The sequence below is a fragment of the Neophocaena asiaeorientalis genome, unplaced genomic scaffold (genome assembly GCF_003031525.2).
Source record: "Neophocaena asiaeorientalis asiaeorientalis breed wild unplaced genomic scaffold, Neophocaena_asiaeorientalis_V1.1 scaffold86, whole genome shotgun sequence".
Classification (NCBI taxonomy): domain Eukaryota; kingdom Metazoa; phylum Chordata; class Mammalia; order Artiodactyla; family Phocoenidae; genus Neophocaena; species Neophocaena asiaeorientalis.
Window position 1 is genome coordinate 4,969,023 of NW_020175039.1, and position 21,707 is coordinate 4,990,729.

General features: G+C 59.0%; 3 protein-coding genes and 1 long non-coding RNA gene across 6 annotated transcripts in view; 1 reads left to right on the top strand and 3 right to left on the bottom strand.

The window, feature by feature from the left end:
- The window catches only part of LOC112411894 (uncharacterized), a 17,676-nt gene extending 9,634 nt beyond the window's left edge, over positions 1 to 8,042 (top strand). Inside the window, exon 3 of the long non-coding RNA XR_003005698.1 lies at positions 7,708 to 8,042. This is a non-coding gene — a long non-coding RNA (uncharacterized LOC112411894). The remainder of the gene's footprint in view (positions 1 to 7,707) is intronic.
- Positions 4,759 to 11,794, bottom strand: GMPPA (GDP-mannose pyrophosphorylase A). 3 transcript variants are annotated; one of them, XM_024763274.1, is made up of 13 exons: positions 11,711 to 11,794; positions 10,759 to 10,819; positions 10,556 to 10,653; positions 9,562 to 9,665; positions 9,106 to 9,292; positions 8,694 to 8,753; positions 7,503 to 7,633; positions 6,303 to 6,437; positions 6,092 to 6,189; positions 5,877 to 5,923; positions 5,622 to 5,714; positions 5,352 to 5,520; positions 4,759 to 5,063 (listed from the first exon to the last, which is right to left on the bottom strand). In XM_024763274.1, exons 2-13 carry the CDS (start codon positions 10,796 to 10,798, stop codon positions 4,963 to 4,965), a joined length of 1,263 nt encoding a protein of 420 aa, XP_024619042.1. In that variant the 5' UTR covers positions 10,799 to 10,819; positions 11,711 to 11,794; the 3' UTR covers positions 4,759 to 4,962. The 3 variants fall into 3 exon arrangements, with proteins under 3 accessions (XP_024619042.1, XP_024619043.1, XP_024619044.1); XM_024763275.1 differs by lacking the exon at positions 11,711 to 11,794 and adding an exon at positions 11,468 to 11,703; XM_024763276.1 differs by lacking the exon at positions 5,352 to 5,520.
- Positions 11,795 to 12,453: 659 nt separating this feature from the next.
- SPEGNB (SPEG neighbor) lies at positions 12,454 to 14,299 on the bottom strand. Its single transcript, XM_024763113.1, has 4 exons — positions 14,172 to 14,299; positions 13,519 to 13,826; positions 12,789 to 12,930; positions 12,454 to 12,592 (listed from the first exon to the last, which is right to left on the bottom strand). Exons 1-4 carry the CDS (start codon positions 14,297 to 14,299, stop codon positions 12,454 to 12,456), a joined length of 717 nt encoding a protein of 238 aa, XP_024618881.1.
- Positions 14,300 to 17,626: 3,327 nt separating this feature from the next.
- SPEG (striated muscle enriched protein kinase) overlaps positions 17,627 to 21,707 on the bottom strand; it is a 55,787-nt gene continuing 51,706 nt past the window's right edge. The window contains exons 42-49 of the mRNA XM_024763140.1: positions 21,398 to 21,588; positions 20,966 to 21,136; positions 20,653 to 20,839; positions 19,922 to 20,161; positions 19,611 to 19,834; positions 18,791 to 18,902; positions 18,402 to 18,551; positions 17,627 to 17,819 (exon numbers count right to left, since the gene is read on the bottom strand). Coding sequence (XP_024618908.1) covers positions 17,627 to 17,819; positions 18,402 to 18,551; positions 18,791 to 18,902; positions 19,611 to 19,834; positions 19,922 to 20,161; positions 20,653 to 20,839; positions 20,966 to 21,136; positions 21,398 to 21,588 — 1,468 coding nt within the window. The remainder of the gene's footprint in view (positions 17,820 to 18,401; positions 18,552 to 18,790; positions 18,903 to 19,610; positions 19,835 to 19,921; positions 20,162 to 20,652; positions 20,840 to 20,965; positions 21,137 to 21,397; positions 21,589 to 21,707) is intronic.

Here is a 21,707-nt window from a genome sequence, read left to right on the forward strand (position 1 = left end):
CGGGGCGGGGGGGGAGTGTGGAGAGCAGGGTCAGGATGTGAAGCCTCAGCCAGACATCCTCTGCCCACCAGTTGTCCCCATTCCCCAGATTTGTTCGCAGTCCAATTCTCCACCCACCCCCCAGGGGCTGAACTAGGTTTCCTAACAGAGAGAATGGTGGATGGACTGAGAGGCAGAGATTAGAGTGCCATCTGTACAGCCTGACAAGGCAGGGCATGGGAATGGGGGGCAGAGAGGTAGGGAGGGCAGGAGGGTTCTGACTCAGAGCACCTGGTAGGGGGCACGGAGGTTTTCTTTGGGCAAAATTCTCCAAAAGGTAGACCTGGAGACTTCCCAGGATCCTGCTTGCGGGGCTCCAAGGAGGCTCCAGGGCGCATCCCACACCCCGAGCTCTGGGGTTCCCTCTTCTCCAGCAGGGACCCGCAAGCTGAGCTGCATTTGCCCCTTTCCCCCATTTGTGGGCCTTAGACTCCCAGCCTGGGTGGCCCCACTGCTAAATGACATGACCCCCAAACTCCTAGATAGCATTCTAGGGGGAGGGCCCAGTCTCCCCCTGCTCGCAGAGTACACCCCTTGCCACCCTGCCCAGATCAGACACCTGTCCCAGGCCTGGCTCTGCTGCGGACCAAGGCATGAGCCAGCGTGGGACAGACGTGGGCGGGAAGGGACACGGATGGGGGGGTGCGGAGGCCGGGACTGGGCCAGACCTGGCTGGTGAGCGAGCAGCGGTGACAAACGGGCTGTGCAGGGGCCGAAGGGCGGGGGGCGGACGGCGGCTGATTTATCTGGGTTATTTATGCTGCGGACGAGGCAGGAGAAGCGGTTAATGAGAGTTCCAGCGAAGGGGGTGGGGAGGCCCGGACGTGATCTGAGGCAACTGAAGAGGGTTAGCGTCCCGCCACCAGGCCCTGCCCCCACTGCCCACCAGCACTCTGCACACCCTACCCTGTCCAAGGACCAGCCCAGCCCTGCCCAGCCCTGAGCCCTCTCCTGTGGCAGGCACCAACAACCCAAGCCGAGGCAGTGGGTTACTGGGATTGAAGGGGACCATGTCCAAGATTGAGGGGCTGCTGGAAGAACCGGGGGAGGGGGCCAGGAGATGGAGGGCAGGGAAGGAAGAAAGATGGAAAATCTTGGCTGGTCAGAAACTGACCAAGTCTGTGGGGCCTGTGGGGGAGGGTTGAGGCGGAAGGAGATCAGTGTGGGACTGGGTGGGCAGCTGCAACCTCGGGACTGAGGCTGGAGAGAGAGCAAAGGGCACTGGGGTGCAGATCTGGTGTCAGCCAGGAGTCATCATGGGGGCCCTGAGAGGCAGAGACAGGCCAGTGGGTGCTGGTCAGAGAGAAGAGAGAACCGGGGAAGGAGGGGGGAAGAAGATCCCGAGAAGGAGGGGGAGAGGGCTTTGCAGCAGGGAAAGCTGCTGGGAGCAGATAAGGCGGCACGGCAGCAGCAGGGATTAAAGCTCTGAGGGGCAGGGGCGGGGACGAGGCGTGGGACACGGGGGTGGGGGCAGGCAGGGAGGAGAGGGTTGAGGGCAAGACACGGGGGCCAAGGAGATGAGCGCGAGAAACGAGGGCTGCCAAGGGGCAGGATTTAATCAGAGGCCAGAGGTGGTCATCGCCTGGGAAGCAGGATGGTGGAGGCGGGGAGAAGGGACTCCTGATCACCCCTGCTGAGGAGGGGGGACTTTTCCGCCACCGACGGAGGCCCCATACCCTGCGCCTTTTGGGGTAGCAAAGCTAAGCAGAGGGGTGCGTTGCTGAGTGGACGGTACTGCAGGTTGCTGGGGACGGGAGTGCCAGGGCCCAGCCCTGGGAGCCGAGCTCTGGCTAGAACTTGGACGTGCAGGACATACAGCACCTCCTTGAGGCGGCCAGTGGAACACAGAGTGTCACGGGGACCTTGACCACACTCCAGGGTGCCCAGCCAGTCTGCCCTGGGATGGAGACCCCATCACGTCCAGGGTGGCAAGGACCAGTGCTTCAGAGGGGCTTCTTTGTGGGAAGGGGCATGGGCATGGAGCGGGGGACTGGCTTCCCCAGGCTCAAGCTTCGGACTCAGATGCCCCTTACACCCGCTGCTCTCCTGTTCTCCAAGCCTCCCAGAAGCGTGTGCCTGGGGAGGGTGAAGCCCCTGCTCCCTCCAGACGAGGGCGAGAGCGGTTCAGAGGTGGCCAAGGCGGCGGAGGGGCGCCTGGAGGGAAGGAAGGGAAGGAGGAGGAAGGGGTGGGGGCGGCAGGCGGGGCACAGTAATTGCATGTTTGTCAGTTCTCCTGTCTCTGCACACGAGGGAGCGTGTGTGGTGGTGAGCGTAGCTTCGCCTCGAGGAGTCTGTGTCTGTTGGCAGAAGTGTCAGTGCGTCTGTCTCAGGGGTCTGGGCTCTCCTTGGCCCCCGCCCCAACTTTGTGTTTTGGGGAGCGCGGCTCTGGGCACACCCAGCTGTGCTCTGTGCTGATGCGGCAGATGTGGCAGGGCCCCAGCTGTGCCTGCTTCCTGGAGAGGGGGAGGGGGCTGCAATCTGCTCCCCTATGATGGCTGCTAAGTGCCAGGGGGAGGGGATGGGATGGGGGTGGGAAGGAGGCCCAAGCAGGAGGGAGATGAGGGCCCTGGCACTCCCCCCGCCCCATCCTGGCCAGCCTGCCCCCAGTCTGCGTTCTTGGCTCGGCCTCTTCCCCCTAGCTGGCTGCCGAAGCCCATCCAAATTTCTCTCCACGCTCAGTCCCGGTCGGTCCCCAGCTCTCCTCCTCTGTCACCCCATCCAGCTCAGTGCCAGGGACCCGCCCCCACTCCCCGGCCCCCAGCTCGCTCCCCCTCGATGATTTTACAGAATAATCTTTTTATGGAAACCGAAAAAAGCACTAATGGCAGGAGCGCACCCCTCCCCCGCATCCCTCCCCCCTCATCCCCTACTTCCCACCCCAGTTCCCTCTGTTCTCCAAGGGCCAGCACCCTCCTACCCTTACAGGGCCAGTGAGGTCCCAGAGGTGGTGAAGGGGGCTCCCTGCCCTCTCCCCTCCGGAGACAGGGTACTCCCGCATCCTGGGCTCTGGGCTGTGGCCTCAGAGGTGGAGGGATGCTAGGCCCTCCCAGGGCAGACGAGGCTGGAGAGGAGTTGGGGGGCATCGGAACTTCTCTCCTTAGACCCTGCTCCACCTGAGCACGCGTTCATCAGTTAACGCCCTCCGCGGGGCGGGGGTGGGGTGGGGTGGGTGGGGGGCTCCACAGAGACCTCAGCTTCACCAGCCCCCCTTCACTTTAAACACTGACCCCGTCCCTGTCCAGTGCCTGTCCCCACCCCCACTGGGCCCAGGAGGGGGGTCCCGGGGGCCAGGGCCTGACACAAACTTATTGGATTTCACGGTGTTTTGCTGAGAAAATAATTAAATTATCATATTTATGATGAAGCTGCCACGGCTTCTGCCAACCACTCGGAACAGAAGGGTCAGGACTGGGGAGAGGAGAGGAAGGGACCCAGTCCCTGGCCCTGCGGCCCACCCCTCTCCCAGCCCTGCCCTCAGGGGGTTGACCCCAGCCCAGAGGAGGCATCTGCAGACCCTTCCGGACCCCATACAGAGGTGACGGAAGGTGTGGGCTGGAGGCAGAGACTGGAGGGACCAAGAACGGGAACCAGAAGGGCTGCTTCCAGGCAGGTTGTAGGTCAGGACCCCTAAAACCCCCGGTGGTTTCACATGCACACGGGCTCTGACACAGCCTGCAGAGCCTCCAGGGGCTGGGTGGTCACACCTAGCCCAATCCCCAGGCCACCGTCAGCCCAGTTCCTGAGAAAGTGCATCTTCCTAAAAGCCCAGCCCTGAAGCTCTGAAATCCTGGGCTCTGTCCCAGACCCTGGTGCTGATAACCAGGCCCCAGCACCCTGCTGCCTGCCACCCCTGCCTGCTGCCAGGACCCCCTCCTGCCTCCCACCCATGCCCTGCCCCCCCCATTCTCTTCGGGTAATTAGATTCCTCTCAATTAGCAGATTACCATCATTACCCGCTCATCTGGCAACTAAGCTCCGCACCCACAGCTGGGGAAAGGGGGGCACCGGGAGGGGCACACGGGGGTCGTGGGCAAACACTAGAGATGGCTGGGTATCTCTGGGGCTTCAGGAATATGAAAGGAAGACTGAGACCCCCCCAAAGAGCAGAGCCAGGGTGGTGGGAGGTGGCCAGGGCCCCTCCCCTCCCAGAACGGAGTAGCTCCCACTGTGCTTCTGGAGAGAAAGGCACCAGCTCAGGCCCACCCTGCCTGCCAGGGACTAGGAGGCAGATACCGGGCCTCGGGCGGGAGAGAAACCCCCGACCCCGCCAAAAGCCAGGCTGGGAGCAGATGGAGCTGGCAGAGCAGAAAGCAGGCCGGGCCGGGGCTCGGCAGCACCCGAGGGCGGCTCTGGGGGATCCAACCTCGGGCCCAGCGCTCCCAGCCCGCACCCCACTGCCCAAGCGAAATCCTCCCCACTTCCCTTCGGAATCCTTCCGCTCTGAGCCTGAGCCAGGCCCAGCGAAGAGGAACAGGGAGGCGGCGTCGGGGTAGGGGTGAAGGCGGGGGCCAGCCGGCTGGGAGCCTTGAGGGCCTTCCTCCAGAGCAGCGCTGAGAGGCTGAGGCAGCGGGAGGGGGAGATTTACCAGGGCTCCAGATTCATTATTCATGAGCCCAAAGCAACGACTCCAATTTAAATGCTAATGTGGGGGGGGGGGGACTGAGTCAGCTGCCCACCTTCCACTCTCACCCCCCAGCCCAGGCACAAGCGGAGTCCTTACCGGCTCCAAGGTTCACCCAGGTTTATTAGGGAGTGGAGAGGGAGGCCACCAGTCCCCCGGCCACCCACGTTGCTCCCCGCGTGTGCGTGCACAGGAAGAGCCTGGCTGGCTCCCTCCGGTCCCTCCTGGACAGAGGCCGGCCACGCAGGCAGGAGCCTCAAAGGGAGCGGATCAGAGCTGGGGGCAACTTCAGGCAGCCCCCCTCAGAGGATGATCTGGTTGGTGAAGCTGCGGCTCAGCTCCTTGTGCGGCAGAACAATCGAGTTCAGTATGAGCACCTCGGCGGGGATCCGGACGCGGCAGCCTGCAGTGTGGACAAGGGCACCAGGGGGAGGCCGTGGGGAGGGGCAAAGAGCTGGGGGCCACCGCCATCTGGGAGGGATCCCTCCCTGCCCATCTGTGCCCTGGCCTCATGCCCCCTGTGACTCACACAGGACCTGGCATAGAGCAGACACCGGGTAAATGTTTGCTAAAGGAATAAACACACACACACACACACACACACACACACACACACACACACAAATGCTCCCACAGGGCATGGCCATCACCTGTGGAGGTTTCTCACAGCCTAGGGCCCTGGGAAGCATACCTAGGATGGTAATGGCAGGGAGCAGCTTCCCATCCTTGAATAGGCTCTCACTGTCCATGTGGGCTCGGGGGTCGTTGGGATTGGGGTCATTGGGGGTACCCTCCACGCGGGCCCAGCGCCCTACGGTGCTCCCCCAGCCCACGATGCTGTGCAGAACACACGTGTGCTCCTGCCAAACAGGACGATGTGAGGTGAGGGGGTGAGAAGGGGCTCACCCCGCCCCTCAGCCTCTCGGGGTGCCACGGCCGCTGTGTGTGCCCGGGTGCCTACCTGCAGTGTGGCTCCATGGAGGACAATGCTCTCTCGGAGCCGCACACCCTCGCCCATGGTCACCCCCTCCCCGATGGAGACGTTGGGGCCCAGCTGTGGAGAAGAGCACAACCATAGCCTTGGAGGGCCCCCAATCCAATCCCCTCATAAAACAGATAAGGCTTGAGGCCATAGGACAGGCTGTGACAAAGTGGAGAGACCGCTACTCCGAGCACTGCCCCACCCATGCTTCCCCTGGGCTGGGCTACCACTTACCACAGCAGACGGGGCCACCTTAGCTGTTGGGTGGATGTAAACGTTTCCTAGAAGCAGAAGAGAGGACCTGGGGGCAAATACCCCAAACCACATCTGGTTCAGGGAGGGCAGGGACTGAGACTTCACCTCTGGGTCTAAGGTCAGGACTCACAGCTCAGTGGGGAGAGGGGGCTGGGCTGGGGGGCAAAGGTTAGGAATTGGGGCCGGATGGGTACCTCGAATCCGTGGACCCCCTGGGGTGTGCTTGGCCAGGCGTTCTGGGTGAGTGAGCTGGTACTGGCTCAGATAGAGGCGGGAGGCATAGAGGGCTGAGCTGGGGGCCAGAAAGTGGTGCAGGGGCTCAGGGGCCAGCCGGACCTGTGCCCACCACCCCAAGGTCTTAACCCCCAGGTGACCCAACCACCCCATCAGAGGCCCCTCCCATACCCTGCAGACTTGATCTGACTCCAGATGCCGTCAGTGAGGTGCACATAGATCTGGCCCTGCCCGGCCAGGGCGGAGAACACATCCTGCTCCAGGCGGATGGTACCTGCCCCAGGCCACAAGCCTGACGAGTCCTCCCTGGTACAGAGGAAGGGATGCTGACATCAGTTCCCCAGCTGAGCCCAACCAGGGGCCAACAGTCTCCTGGGGATAGGAATGAGAGTGAATCCCACCACCTCTCCAGGTCTGCTCAGATCTGTTCCAAAAGGATGCTCACATCCCAGGAAGCTCTCCCATCACCCTCATACACATCACCTCCTCTCCTCCCTGAGCTGTCTGTGTCCCCAGGCACAGACCTGCTGCTCATCCTGCCCCACATCCAGATGGAGTTCGACCAGACCTGGCTTCTCCCCCTTTTCCCATTCTCCCCCATCCCATCCACTCCTCTGAACCCCGCCTCTGGTCACCCTCCCTCTCACTCACTGGATGGAATGAAACACAGACAGACTCACCCCAGAGGAAGGCAGCTGGTGGGGGCAGAGACAGTCACAGAAAGAGAGAGAAGAGAGAGAGAGACAGAGAGAGATGGTGGAGATGCCAGCTCAGCAGAAACAGACAGAGAGGCCGGGAGAGATGGAGAGAGAAGCAGAGAGATGGGTGGGAGTGAGAAGATGGTGATGAGTGAATGAGGCTTGAGATGGGGAGAGGGGTAGGGGAGGAGGGAGCAAAGGCAGGGATCCACAGAAAGGAACAGGTTGCAGGCCTAGGAGGATGACCCTGGACTTTGGCTTGTGGCAAGCAGGGCTCTGGGGCACTCAGCCTGAGAGGGAGGGAGGGGGAGAGAGAGAGAGGGTGTGTGTGTGTGTCTGTGTGTGTGTGTCTCTCACTCAAGCCTGTGTGCACCCAACTGTGTGTGTTGCCGTCTGTTCTAAAAGGCATCTTTGGGACACTCAGGGCTTGAGAGAAATGGACCAGAAGGGGAGTGGGCAGGCGGTGACAGAAGAGGAACTGGGATGGATAAGAAGAGGGACAGAATGAGGTTAGGAAGGGAGGGACTTGGAGGCTCAGCTGGAGAGGACAAATAAGAGATGAGAAGGGGAAGGAAGGTGAGCGGGGGCTCAGGAGATGGAGCCTGCAGAGACTGGGGGGGGCAGTCTGCGACCAGGGGCACTTGGGGTCTCAGGGCCACGGGGCCTGCCTCACAGTTGCCCATCCTGCTGATTACGCTGGAAGACATCCCGAAGGGGCTTCAGGGCTTCCGGGGAAAAGAGGTAGATGCCACAGTTGATGATGTCACTGACAAAAGTGCTGGGTTTCTCCACATAGTGCAGGACCTGAGGACACAGTGGGCTGGGATCAGTGGAGGAGAGGCCACTGCCATCACCCCCTAAGACCCTCTGACCTCCAGGTCCTCCCTGCTGCCGGAGTGGTCTTCCTAAAACGCAGACTGCATCGCATCTTGCGGCTGGCCTTCACCTTCAAGATAAATCTGAACTACAGGCCTTTCTCCTCCCCACCTCCCAGAGCTTCCAGAACACGGCTCCATGCTATTGCACGCCTGCGCCGGAAATGTCCCTTCCCATCTCTTCATCTGGAAAACTCGGCTTTCAAAACCCAGCTGGCGTTGTCACTTCCTCTATGAGTCCACTCTGCCCCAGAGTTGGCTTCTCAGGTCCGGGCACCCCTGGCCTCTGGCCACACCTCACCAGTAGCACTTGTATCATTTGCGATGGTTGGTTTTTGACTGTCTCTCCCACTAGTCCAAGGGTTCCTGAGAAGCAGGGATTGTCGTTCAGCTGTGTTTCCCTCACACCTAGCTAGTGCCTAGCACAAAACTTAAAAAAAAAAAAAAAAAAACGCGTGTGTGTGTGTGTGTGTTTATATGTATTTTTAATACTAAAGCTTGAACAAATAAAAGGGGTGCATGAAAGTCGGTCAGACTCAGGGACAGGGAGCTTCACAAACAAGGACAGAGACGCTCTGCCTTGCTGATTATGTGCCTCCCTCCATAATTCTGGAGGCCTGCTGTTTCCTGCCTCCTGGCCTTTGCACATGCTGGTCCCTCTACCTGCAATGCCTTCCTGTCTCCGTCATCTAAACAAATCTAAAACTCAGCTCAGACCTTGCCTTCTCCGGGGAGCCCTCCCCTCCCCCACCCAGACAAGGCTGGGTTGGGCCTCCTTTTGTGCTCTCATAGCACCCTGATCATTCATCCACTGTTACCCCTTCACTCTCAGCGATCTCTCTAGAAGGGATACAGGATGACCTGAGGGTATGCCCCACCTGCCTGAGAAGACTGAGGCCCATCCCAAAGCATTCCAGCATTCTCTAGAGGCGGAGTGGGAATGATGATACACAGAGCACGCACCCAGCCAGCCCCCTCTCTGCTCTCACCTCATGCGTCTGTGGATTCTCCACGATGCAGCCATAGTTGAGGGACTGTGTCCTGTTAGCCTGAAAGACAGACACACCGAGACAGTGACCTGCCAGCTCCACGGCAGCAAGGTCTGTTTTCTCTTTCTTTCTTTCCCTCTCCTATAACACCTGGCACGCATCTCTGCTGCTGTGGACAGGGCTTCAGCAAGGGTGAGAACTGACAGCTGCCGCCACTCCCCGCCTGCTCCCTACTGCTGAGCAGCCAAAGGGCTTGGGGTCTCCGCCACCACCTCCACCGCTGCTGGGGTATCAGGCACATCTGATGCCTGATCCCACCACCTGGGCTGCCCCTGCCTCCCTGACATCCTGCATTCCAGAAACCTTTCTGGATCACCCCCTCTGCACCCTCCAGCCCCCCTGGCCCCCTCACCGTGGTGCCAAGGAGCAAGAAAGGGTGAGGCTGGTGTCTGTGGACCTCCAACATAGTGCTCAAGGGGAAGTCGGAGCAGACGTCAGCGTTGAGCACGAAGAAGGCTTCGGGGCCTCCAGCCAGGATTTGGTCCCGGAAATGGTAGAGACCACCCCCTGTGCCCAGGGGGGCAAATTCTTGCAGGTACCTGTCCCCAGGGACCCCAGGGCCAGCTCAGTGAGATTAGAGGAGACAGATACCAGGAGCCTGGGCACCTGACTCCTCCTGTTCCCAGGGTTATACCTGCCCGAGGCCCACAGAGAAGGCAATATACTCAGGGATTCAAAGATGCCCAAATAGGAACCCTCCTAGCGTGTGAGGGTGAAGTCTGGCGAATGCTGACTCACCCCACTCCCGAGAACCAGAGGCTTAAGGCACTGACCCCCCCAGCCCCATACAGCATGTGTGCACAGACACCTGATCGGAAGATTAAACTCCTGCTGGGCAGCTTCTAGGAACCGGGTAAGGGGCTCATCAGGTTGGTAGAAGCCAATGAGCAGAATCTCCTGCATCCCAGCGACCTGGGGACAAGGGAAGAGGTTGGAAGAAAGAAATATCTGATAGGAGGGAGAAATCCCTGGGACTGGCCCGTAAGTCTGGAGAGACCAGTTTCATTCTCAGCTATGGGGCCCCTGGGCACTCACTTTCCCACTCAGGCCCGTTTTCTCTTCTGGACAATGAGGAAGTTGGAGGCAGTCTCAGTCCCTGACCTTTTAACCTTTTATTATTCTATTATCCCCTGCCCCCTCACATCTGAATTGGGGCTCACCCTAGGGAAGATTTTGCCTACCAAGCTGCGTTAAAGAATAACCCATAATTTTCCCCCCATATTTATTATGTGTCAATCTGAGCTTGAGATGAGGATATCATTTATCAGGCGCCTACACTGTACAAGGCACTTTACAAACATCATTGCAAGCTTTGCCACCCCGCAAAGCAGGTCTAATCACCTCCATTTTACAAATAAGGAAACTAAGGCTCAGAAAGGATGGGAAATTTGCTCAAGTCCTTACAGGAGGCAGAGACTGGATTCAAATAAAACCATGCCTGCCTCAATACCAAAAGCAATAAAGAAATTAGCTCCACAATGAGCAACGGTATGAGTTCTGTGCTTTGCTATCATTAAGGTTCCCCCTGCTGCAGTGTTAAAGTGTCTCTAAGAGTCTTGCCTGATCTCACATTCCATGCTTTAAAAATAAATAGGAGTGCAATCTGAGCAGGAGGCCAGAGGAGACACTAGGTTAGAGGAAGACAGCAGAGCAGCTGTACCGCACAACTCCAGGGGGCGACATTCACATTTTCACTTGTAAATGGTGGTCCCTGTGGGAAGGTCATGGTTGGAAAAGGGGGAAATACAGCAAGAAGGAGATGAGCAGGAAGTGAGGTGGGAGAGGGGAGCCTATGGGGTTACCTGGGCACAAGCCTCAATGTGGTGCTGGATCATAGGGACCCCCGCCACAGGAAAGAGTGGTTTGGGCACCTCAAATGACAAAGGCCTGAAGCGAGTCCCTGGGAGAGGAGAAAGAAGCACATTTCAGCTTCCTGCCTCCCTCTGTCCCCAGCCCACCGACCACTCCAGCCCAACCTCCTCCCCCAATTCCCCTGGCTCCTCACCCTTTTGAGGGCCTCCAATCAGGATCACAGCTTTGAGCATGATGGCGACTGCTACCTAAACCTCAAATCCCAACAGAGAAGTCAGGCTTAGATCTCACACCCCAACCCAGGAACCTGACTCATACCCCAACCAAGCCCCCAAAACCCAAATAGCAACACTTAGTCCCCTCGGAGGATGTAAATCCGAAGTTCAATATAGACCTGCCCCGGACACACCACCTCACAAATCCCACACAACTCAAATCCTAGCCCAGCCTCCAGGCAGCCTTCAAATCCCACAGGGATTTCACCCAAATTCTGAAATTCACACCCCACAATTTGACCCCTAACAGACCTCCCTCTGGCCACAAATTCAGCAAACTCAGAAACTCAGCAAGAGAAGCCCTTCTCAGACCCCAAACCTCAAAAAACCGAAACCCCAAGCCCACCGATTCCCAATTGTTGCATCCTCACTCTAGATGTTAAGCCCTGAACCCCAAGAGTGAAGCCTGAATACTGAACCCCAGACCCTGAGTGAGCCCCAAATATTTAACTACAATCCTAAAAATGAATCCCAAGTACTGAACTAATACTGATCCGCATCTGATGCATCCCAAATCCTAGCAAAAAAAAACTACATAGGCTGAACCTGAATCCTAAAACCAATCTCTAGGTGATGGACCCTGACTCAAAAGACAGATTCCTTTAGCGTCCCAAACACCGAACCTACCAAGCCCTGAGTACCGATACTGACAAGTACTGGATCTCTGGATTCGGAGAACTGATTGCTGACCCTCTGAACCCCACAACTACTACGCCTCACGTAGCCTGGGGTTGTGGAACCAACACAAGAGCGGAAGTGCGGAAGGCCGGGCCAAGGTCTCCGAGCCTCTCTCGGTCTACCGTCCGTCCTCTGCCCTCTACCCCTTTCGCCGCCCCTCCACCTGGTCCCTTTACCACTGGCTCCCTTTACCATTAGTTCCCTTCTGCCAGATCTGTCGCCCACTACTGCTTGCTCCTTCCGCGCACGTGTCTTCTCGCAAGTCGCGAGAACTCCTTCGCGGAGTCTGCCGGGAATTGTAGTTCTTACTATCTCCTTGCTTTCTAACCGAGGGAGGAGGAGGGATTTATGGGAAAGTACGGGGGCGTGGCCAAGGAATCTAGGGGCGGCTATAAATAAGAGGGATGGCGCCTGAGAAGCAGAGGTTGGAATTTAAGATTAGGACCTAAATTGTCTAGGAAAGGGCCCAGGGGCACCAGCCAAAGCCTAGAGCCGGGTCACAGGGAAGAGCGAGGCTAGAGTCCTGAGGGGTGTGTGGCCAGCCTTGAAATGGGAGGACCCAGAGTGCAAACCCCCAGGAGAGGGTGGGGCTTGAGGCATACAAAAGAAGAGAAGGCGGAGTCGTAGACTCCTCTGCCAGTCTGTCTGGGAAGTGAAGGAACTTCTGACCGTGAGAGTTCTATCTCAGATTTACTGTCTGCAGAATGAAGCACTGGACTAGGCACTCCCCAAACATTCTGACCTCAACATTCTGTGACCTTGGGGTGTAGGTCTGGGAATAAAGCGTGGGTGCAAATGCAGGGGAAATGGCGTCTCAAAAGAACCGAATACACGCAGAGGGTCAGCGAGAGCAGCTTTATTAAGCAAGATGAAGGAGGGTTGTCTGTCCCACCCACCCGGGGCTCCAGCCAGGGTGAAGTGTCTGAGGGTCCCTTTCAGGCCACGTCCACGCGAGCGAAGCTCTGGTCCATGCCCAGGCTGTTCTCCACGTACACCTCGTACTTGCCGCTGTCCTCAGGCGTGGCCCGGCGGATAGTCAGCGTCGTGGTGGTACTGCCGATCTCGAAGAACACTCTAGGTGGGAAGAAGGGGAGGACAGGGCCTGCGGTCAGTTTACGCGCGCCCTGGTCGGGTCGGGCTAACTATCCAGCTCTGTTCTTCGCCTCCCAAATTCCCCGCCCCCATCCCACTCCCTCCAGTTTCTGGACCCCGCCCGCCCAAGCTCCTGCTCCAGGCGCTGTCCTTGCTACAAGCCCCGCCCCCCCCACACCTGTCGTCCTCATCGATGTCTTCCCCGTCCTTGGTCCAGCCCACGTCGGGCGCAGGCTCGCCCATGATCTCGGCAGTCAGCGTTACCGTGGTGCCTTTGCGCACCTTAGTGTTACCCGGTCCCTTCTGAATCTTCGCCGGTACTAGAGGAAGGGAAAGGGCCACCCAGTGAGGAACCTAGAGGTGAGGCGGGCAGGGGCATCACCTCCCCAGCTAATACCCGGCTCTAAATAGGAGATGGATTTAAGCTCGCTGTGTGACGTTGAGCAAGTCTTTAGCCTCTCTGGGGCATCATCTCGTCAACTGTCAAACGGGACTAACCCTGCCCTTGGCAGAGGTGAAGGGAGGATCAAAAGAGATTCTAGGGGTGAAAGTCCGGGAATGTTCACACATCTCCCGGCGCCTTGGAAATTGCCCTGGGCTGAGAGCCAGAAGACCAGGGCTCTAACCCTGGCTCTGCTTCTGGCTCGCTGTGACCTTGAGGCTCTGGAATCGAGTGACTGAAGCCCATAGCGGACTTCTTAGGCTGTATGGGACACAGTTCTGGGGTAGGAAAGGACTACGCGCGGCCGGCGCTGCGCCCTGTTCCGTGCCTTAGGCTGTGCTGGGGCTGGGTCACATCCGCATCCGGACTCGGCAAGGCTCAGAGGTAAACGCGGCTGGAGCCGGCTGCGGCCGCCCGCTGTGTGGTGCTGCTCTGCACGGTGGCCCTGCACCCAGGGCGCGCGTACCTTCCACGAGGATGCGTGCCGAGTCGGAGCACTGGCCGAAGGGGTTGGTTACGTTGATGCTGTACTGGCCCAGATCTGCCAGCTCGCCGTCGCGCACCACCAGTGCGACTACGTCAGGGTCCTCGAAGACGTAGCGATACTTGGGCCCGTCGCGCAACTCCTTGCCGTCCTTGCTCCAGCGGATGAATGGGTCCGGGAAAGCCGAAATGCGGCAAGTCAGCTTAGCCGCGCTGCCCTCAATCAGCACCACATCCTTCAGCGGCTCCAGCACTCGCGGCGGCCCCTTCTCGCGCAGCTCCTTCCGGGACCTACCCGCAGCCCAGGTCAGGGCCCAGAGCTCCCATGACACGGCCCCGGCCGGCCTGCAGCCCTGTCCATCCGTACACCGTCCCCGGCCCGCCCCCTCAGCCCAGTAGACCCTTAAACATGGGGGTGGGTAGGGAAGGTGATGGCTACTGAATTGTTACCCTAATAAAATTGTCTACTCTGTGTCAGCCACCCTTCCACACCTCAGTAACTGCTCTCCCCTAAGTCCAGCGACGCTAGTGGTCCATGACACTGTGCTCAGCCCGCACCCATCCCCCAAATGCAGTCATGAGCGTTCTGCAGCTCCAGCTCCCTTCCTCCAGAGGTTCTCCAAGGCTCCCCCTCACCTGTGGCCCCGGTAAGAGGCCTGGATGCGAATGGCTGCCCTCTGGACCTGGGGGTCCTTGATATCCAGGGTACATCCTGGAGGCGGGGCTGCAGCCACTGGCTTTTTGGCAGAAGCTGCTTTGGACATCTGGAGAACAGAAAACAAAGGGATCTAGGCTGACACAGAGACTCCAAACTTCAGCCCTTTCCCTGCAGATTCAGAACATCTCCCGACGTGGGAGTGTCTAGGGCCGACCTGAGGATCTGAACTCACCGTGAGGGGTTGACTTCGGGACTCGGGTCCACTGGCTGTGTAGCAGGAGGCTCGGAGCCCTTCCAGATGGCACAGCAAGGGCGCGGGCAGGTGCTCAGCCCCAGGCCCAGGTTTTATACATCTCTCCTCTCCTTGCCTTGTTTGGCGTGGTTGCCCCAAGCCCCCGGGGACCCCAGCCCCCGCCCCCTGACCCAGACAGGCTCCTTATTTAGCCTGAGAATGCCTGGGATGCTAACTCAGCCACAGGGGCAGCCCCGGGGGGAAACCTGAGCGGCTCTGGGGTGCCTCACACGTCAGCGCCCTGACAGCTGGGCAGCTGGATGTGGCCCCATGCCCTCCCAGAGCAGGAGGTAGCCATCCCACTCCCAGGAGGAACAGACAAGGCCTCAGGTCGACAAGAGACTCAGCTCCTTGCTGGGGTAGTTTATACCCAGGTCAGTCCCTGGACAGTGGGACAACGTGTCCTTCCTGGACACAGTCAGTGAAGGGGTGCGAGTGTTTGTGGAGGTGCCCTTGACTGAAGCCAGAATAGCGGTGGACTTCACTGTCCATCTAGCCAATTATGAGAGGGTCACGTGGCAGTCAGAACCAATCCGGAAGCGCCTTACTCCCCCCACCCCAGGAGTCTAGGGTTGTCATTTCCACACTGTGCCTCCTGGTGGTAAACTGAGATAAACCTAGAGGGGACCTTAAAGATTTGGGGGAACAGCATCCTCTCCTGCCACCCCATTCCCACTCACTCCCCTCCATGTGACATGGTCGGTCAGGCTGGGCTACACTGTCCCTGGAGATTGGCACTAATACTGACTCTAAAACTCTAGGTCTGCCCAAGCCAAGCTCCCTCTCTGGGCATCAGCTGGTGCATAGGGGCATCAGAGCACCTGGGATGAAGGGGTTAATCCCTCTGAGACTTGCCTGGAGTCCAGTCTGCCCAGGCCAGGGCACCAGGTAAGCCTTGCTTCTATTCACTGTAACTGCCTGCCCAGGTCTGGGGCACTGTCACCTTTTGATCAGAGCAATTTTGACATGGCTCCGCTGACATAAATTACCTTTGCTCCTCCGGGTTGGGAACAAGCAGTTCACATGCCATTTCCAATGGAGATGAGAAGGAAGCTCAAGATCAGAGGGGGGAGAAGAATTTTACCATTTATCAAGACATGAGTTCAGGCACCTGATTTTTATATGAAAACATTTGCAGTGTGTAGGGGATTAGAGCTTCTCGCAGGCAAACTGCATATCTTCATCGCTAAAATGGCAGGTGGGAAAGGTGTCCCTCTGGCCTCTTCCAGCTGGCTTTAATATCCTCTTATTTTATGATGATGGGGCTTGCCTCTTCCCTGGGGTCCTGGGAAGCCAGAGAGACTGGGGTGCGCTGGGCAAAGGGTTGCTTGGGCTACATCCAAGAGGCCCTCAACCTCAATCAGCAACACACCAGCACCAGGTCCCTCTGCTCATGGTGAAAGCCTTTATTCCTTTTACATTGCCAAGAGCAGAGTTGCAATGGGAGGAGGGGCGTGGGGAAAAGTCCCTCTGGACACAAGAACTGGCTCCCCCTCCCCCCACCTCAGGGCAGGGCAGCTCAGTTATAGGACCCAGTGACCCTTCCGTGGCACCGCAGAGGGCACTTAGAGTCAAGGCCCCTTAGCCCCCAGCGGAACCCTGGCTTGCCATGGGACTAAGAAGGTCCAGACTGAGTGTCCCTGGGCCCTAGGAAAATGCTCGTCTACAGCCCCATCACAGCAGACACGCCAACCAGAGCGCTCACAGCTGCCCCGCGCTGCTGGTACCCCACGTGTCCTGATCGGTGCAACACTGAGAGCGTGGGCACGTGGGCCTGTCCTGGTTTCCTCTAGAGCTCTTTACACGTCCTGCTCTGACCAATCATCATGATGAAACCCCCTCTGCCCCAGGGGTCAGGACCAGAGCTGCCCTGTCTCCTGGGCAGAGTGCAGAAGGCTGAGCCTGGATTGGGGTGTGGGCTGGTCCATTCCAGAGCCCAGCATCCTCCCAGCTGTGATGATGGAACATGTGAGAAGAGGTGGGGGCCGCCCGTCTGGTTAGAGGGCGGTGGTGGGGATTCAGTGGTCCTGCCAGGATTCCAGAAACTTTAGATGGAGATACAGACCTACATCTTTCCTCCCTCTAGGAATAAGGGAGACGTGAGGGGCCAGGAGGGTCAAGGGGTGGGGTAGGAAGGTCCCAAGGTGCTATAGCTAGTATACCTTGGCTCTCACTGGCCTGGAGAAGGCTGGAATGCCCCTGTCCCAGTACCCCCAGCATCGTGCACCCCCTGTACCCCTAGCCATCCCTCCCCATAGACCACACACATAGGTCCTGCTGCTTGCCGTTTTTATTTTCCTTGTGACAGACAGACAGACAGACAGCTGCACAGACAGCTGAATGGCTTCGGGGATGGTCAGGACAACATAGGCGGTAGGGATTGGATGGCAGAGAGACTTCATAAAAGTCAATAAATAAATAAATATTAATGGGCAGAAGGGCGAAGGCCACGGAGAGGTGATGAGAACATCCTCGGGCCAGCACAGTGCCCAGAGCTGCATCCACCGGGACAGGAGAGCGCTGGCTCAAGAGACCACTACTTCCAGCCTCCAGCCCTCCATGCTTCTCCTTCTGGGGATGCTGGCAGCTGGCCACCCCAGCCCCACCTGAGTTGGCTCTCCTCTCCCTCCCCCACCTCACTGCCCTCTCTCACATACTGGCTCTGGCTTCCTGGCACCGTCTACATGTCCTGTTCCTGCTTCACTGACACTCCCAGCCCATGGCCTGTAGACAGCCTGGTCTCCCCGCTTTTCCTCCTCTTCAGCCACTCCCACCCTCCTGGGTTGGTTCTCCCGCAGATGCACTGTCTCCCTCCCCCAGAACTTTCCGACAGTCTCCCCTTCCCTATTCCTCATCTTCTTTTCCTCGTCACTTGCCTGTTCCCTTCTTGCCCCCCTTCCTGTTCCTGACCCCACCCAGCCTGGACAACGGGTCTCCCACTCTGCCTCTGGCCGGGTGGCATTGGCCAAAGCCCGGGGTCTCTGTCCCCGCACGTCCATGAGGTAATAGCCTGGCCGGATGTTGCTGCTGCTGGTGTCCAAAGCCCCGGGCCCACCCGGCTCAGTGTGGGCCCTGGAATGTCCAGGGGGCGTCAGCAGGAACCCAGAGTCGAAGCCCGAGGCCGGGCTGTGGTCCGAGCCACTAGGGGTTGCCTGGGTAGGAGCGGAGCAGCACCTTGTGACGGGTGGCAGCCTCGGCCCGCCGGCGCTGCTGCTCGCCCAGGAACTCCTTGAGCCGATTGGTGGTGAAGGTGAGCGTCTGGCGGCGCAGCTTCATCAGGTAGGCGTCCTGCAGCCATGGGTGGGCTAGGCAGTCCTGCAGGGAGGGCCGGCTCCTGCCAGGGGAAGCCAGGGACAGTGAGCCTGCAGGCACGGCTCCCAGAGCAGGGAGGGGCCCCACCCTCCCAGAGGGCTTTGCCCCTAGTGAGTGAGCTTAGACAACTCTGGGACTCAGTTTCCCAGTCTCTGAAATGGGGACAGTGATTCTGCCTACATCATAGGGCTGTTATGGGCTTTTTTTTTTTTTTTTTTGCAGTACGCGGGCCTCTCACTGTTGGGGCCTCTCCCGTTGCGGAGCAACAGGCTCCGGACGCGCAGGCTCAGCGGCCATGGCTCACGGGCCCAGCCGCTCCGCGGCATGTGGGATCTTCCCGGACCAGGGCACGAACCCGTGTCCCCTGCATCGGCAGGCGGACTCTCAACCACTGCGCCACCAGGGCAGCCCCTGTTATGGGCTTTAAATGGTGGTAGTGCAGCCACTTAGGAGGAGTAGGAGTAGGAAAAGTAGTAGTAGTAGTAGCAGCCGTGTATTACTGGGGCGGGGGAGGAGGTGGGGGCTTAGGCATGGGCTGGGCCAAGGCAGTCTGCGGCCAGAGGCACGTAATGCTGGGAGGTTGGCAGGTGTGGGACCCACTCACCAGGGATGCACTGAGAGGACCTTTCGCAAGAAAAGGGTGGCGCTCTGGGACGTGTTGGGGTACAGCTGGAAGGCATCAAAGCGGCCCCCCACAATGCGAGCCTCCGTTTCCTGGGGGTCTGGCTCATAGAACGGGGAGCGTCCACTGAGCCTGTGGAGGAGACAGTTCAGTTGACAGATGCAGACTGAGGGTCAACTCACAGGTCCAGGGGGACGTTAGTGTGGAGGTTCTTAGGGGCACAGCGCTCGGGGACAAGGCTACCCCCACCTGGGTACTCGTATGTGTATGTGCGTGTGTGTGTGTGCGCGCACAAGTATGCACATGCATGCGTGGCTGGGGAGGCGGGGGGGGAGGGTACAGGCAGAGGGTGGGTCCTGGGGGGCACTCACATGATGTAAGTGAGCACACCCACTCCCCAGATGTCCGTGGCAGAGCCGATGGGGTCTCCCTTTACCATCTCAGGAGCTGACAGGAGACAAGAGGCCAAGTTGAACCAGCTTCCTGGTGGCAAGGGACCAGGGAAAGGCAGAGGAGGCCCCTGGGGGAGATGTGGGGCACCTGAGGAATCAGCCCAGGCACTGAATGGTGGGTGGTCCCCAGAACTGCAGAGGAGCTAAGAACCAGGGTCACAAGTTCTCCTGGATCAGCTCCGAAGGTGGGCGCCCATTCACAAAGGGTGTGGCCCACACCAAGATTAAGCACCTTTGAAATCAGCCTGGCTGGCTCTAATCCCAGCCTGCCCCTTCTAGCGACAGGACCCTGGGCAATGTACGAAACCTGTCTGGCTCTCCATCTTCTCATCTGTAAAGTGTGGCTTGCAGAATTACTCAAATGGAGATGACAAACAGAAAGTATTTAGCAGGTAGCTAAATGGTAGCTGGTTTCCCTTTTTTACGTAAATTAATCATTGATTCTCCTGTCTTTCTAGCTTTATCAAGTCCTGGGGCTACCATTTATAACTGTCTGATATTGAACAAATACCTCACGGCGCCTCTGTTTCCTCATCTGTAAAATAGGGGTAATATGATGCCAATCGCCAGGGCTGTTATAAAGAGAAGCTGAAAAAAGTCCATGGAAAGGACTTAATTCATTGTTTGCATACAGTAAGCACTCAATAAATGGCACACAGGTGAGTGAAGTGGGGTGAGCCCTGGCTGCTGCCCCTTTGGCAGTACCCCACCTCCCCCCCGGCTGGCATGGTGCCCTCACCCATGAACTCCAGCGTGCCCGTGCGGTGGCCAAGGGGCTGCAGAGCCTGGGGGTTGTAGGGCTGGGCGCTGCCAAAGTCCACGATCTTAAGGGCGTTGTCAGGGGCCAGGAGCAGGTTGTCTGGTTTGATGTCCAGATGCAGCACATGGTGGCCATGGAGATAGTCCAGGCCTTGTAGCAGCTGCACCACGTAGGTGGCCACGTCGTCCTCTGAATACCGGAACCTAGAGGGGTGGCGGGGGTGGGTCAGGTGATATCCCAGCTCAGCTCCCCCCATCCTTGATTCCTGCTCCCCCAGAATGCCCAGCTACCTGTCGCTGAGCCCACAGAGGAGTTCCCGGTTGCCGCAGCTCTCAGCGATGAGCACGAGGTAACGTGGGGTGATGTAGGCCTCGTGCAGGGACATGAGCCGCTCGTGATGCAGCGCCCGCAGCACTTCGTACTCCTGCAGGACCCGCCGCTTGCCCTCGGCCACATAGGGCACGATCTTGGCCACGAACGTTCGCCCGGTGGCATTCTCCCTGCAGGCGCGCACTACTCCAAAGCGGCCCCTGTGTGTTGGGGGGCATGTCATAGGCTCAGAGGAGAGAGGGGAACACTTGCATTCTGTGGGCTAAGCAGGGAGTAGCAGCGACGGCTGGGGGCAAGAATGCTGTGGTTCCCAGGGTGGGCTCTGGAGTTCAATCCCAGGAACCTGGGTTTGAGCCCCAGCTCCGCCACTAACTGGCTCAGTACCTCAGGCAAATCCCATAACCTCTCCAACCTCAGTGTTCCCATCTGTGGAATGGAATAATGCAGTGTCTCCCTCTCAGTTGTAAATATTAAATGAGATCATATGGCCAAAGCGCTTAGCACGGGGCCTGGCACAGAGAAAATCTGAACTTAATCATGCTAAGGACCCAGATCTCGTCCCCTGTCCCGGCTCCCTGCCCCCTCCCCGGCCCCAGCAGGCTGGTCTCCTCTCCAAATCCCTGTGCTGCCTAAGTTCCACACGCTCCCCGCCTCTGTCCTCCTTCCCTTCCCCAGCCCTGGCCATGCTTGCCTGGCCTTCTCCTCCAGGAAGGTGTAGGGTTTCTGAGGGGGGCCCTTTCGAAGAGTGGTGCCCTCTGGCCTGGGAGCACTGGGGGGACCACCCCCAGGGGAGCTGACCACGTCCTTGGCCAGGCTGAGGCTCTGCACAGTCACCTTGGTGGGCTCAGGAGGGGGCTCGGGGGCTGGGGGCTCGGGGGCTGGTGGTGCAGACACAAAGGAGGTCACCATATACAGGGGAGTTGAGGAAGATGCTGTTTTCACCCCTTGAGAGGTGGAAGCTGTGGTCGGGGTCCCAGTGTCAGGGACGGAAGACTTGGGCTCACTCGGGGAGACCTGGGCACTGGGTGGGGTAGCTTCTACTTGCTGGGCAGCCTGCAGGCCCCTGTGCTTTCGTGGGGGGGTTTGGGGTGGTGGACCCACAGCCTTGAGTGAGGACAAGGCCTGGCTCGGGGGTGCTGGGGAAGATGAGGGGCTGAGAAGGGCTGACTGGGGGCCTGGGGGGGCAGGAGCTGGGGAGGGGCTCAGTGAAGGGGCCAGGGAGGTAGGAGAGTCAGGAGGCGGGGCCCTGGCTGGCCCTGAGGTAACAGGGGCATCTCTGTGAGCAGCAGATGGCAGAGCTGAGGCGTCTAAGTGGAGACAGAGAAAATCATCACCACGGTGCCCCAAGGGCAAAACCGGGTGTTCCAAGGAGGGGGTGGACCCTGGACTCAGGGTCCCCTGCCCTCTCTGGACATCCCCCACCCTGTCCCACTGACCTCGCATGCCCCTGACGAGGACCTTGTCAGAAGGGCCGCTGAAAGGCCCTTGCCCAGCGCGGTTGGCACAGGCCACACGAAACCTCACAGTCATGCCAACTGGTAGGTGGGTCACGTTGTAGTAACAGTCAGGGATGCCCGAGCTCACGGGATGCCAGGAAGACTCGCCTACAGGCAGCATGGGGGAGGGGCTGAGGCCACAGAAGGGGTGGCCCAAGCTCCCAGTGCCATCTGTGAGGAGCCTGGGGACCTGTGCCCGGGGAAGGCACTCGTCTCCCCAGCTTCTCTGCCTTCCACCCACCCTCCCTAA

Bases quoted from the DNA above. Each gene is read 5' to 3' on its own strand.
- GMPPA (XM_024763274.1), bottom strand. From the start codon at position 10,798: ATGCTCAAAGCTGTGATCCTGATTGGAGGCCCTCAAAAGG. The intron at 8,754-9,105 runs GTGAGGGGGCCA...TCTGTCTTTCAG, and splicing joins TCTTGCTCCTTGGCACCACG to GCTAACAGGACACAGTCCCT. The intron at 5,715-5,876 runs GTAAGTGGTAGC...TCTTCTCCACAG, and splicing joins AGGTGGCCCCGTCTGCTGTG to CTGGGCCCCAACGTCTCCAT.
- SPEGNB (XM_024763113.1), bottom strand. From the start codon at position 14,299: ATGTCCAAAGCAGCTTCTGCCAAAAAGCCAGTGGCTGCAGCCCCGCCT. The intron at 13,827-14,171 runs GTGAGGGGGAGC...GGCTGCGGGTAG, and splicing joins GCCTCTTACCGGGGCCACAG to GTCCCGGAAGGAGCTGCGCG. The intron at 12,593-12,788 runs GTGTGGGGGGGG...CTTCCCACCTAG, and splicing joins GACATCGATGAGGACGACAG to AGTGTTCTTCGAGATCGGCA.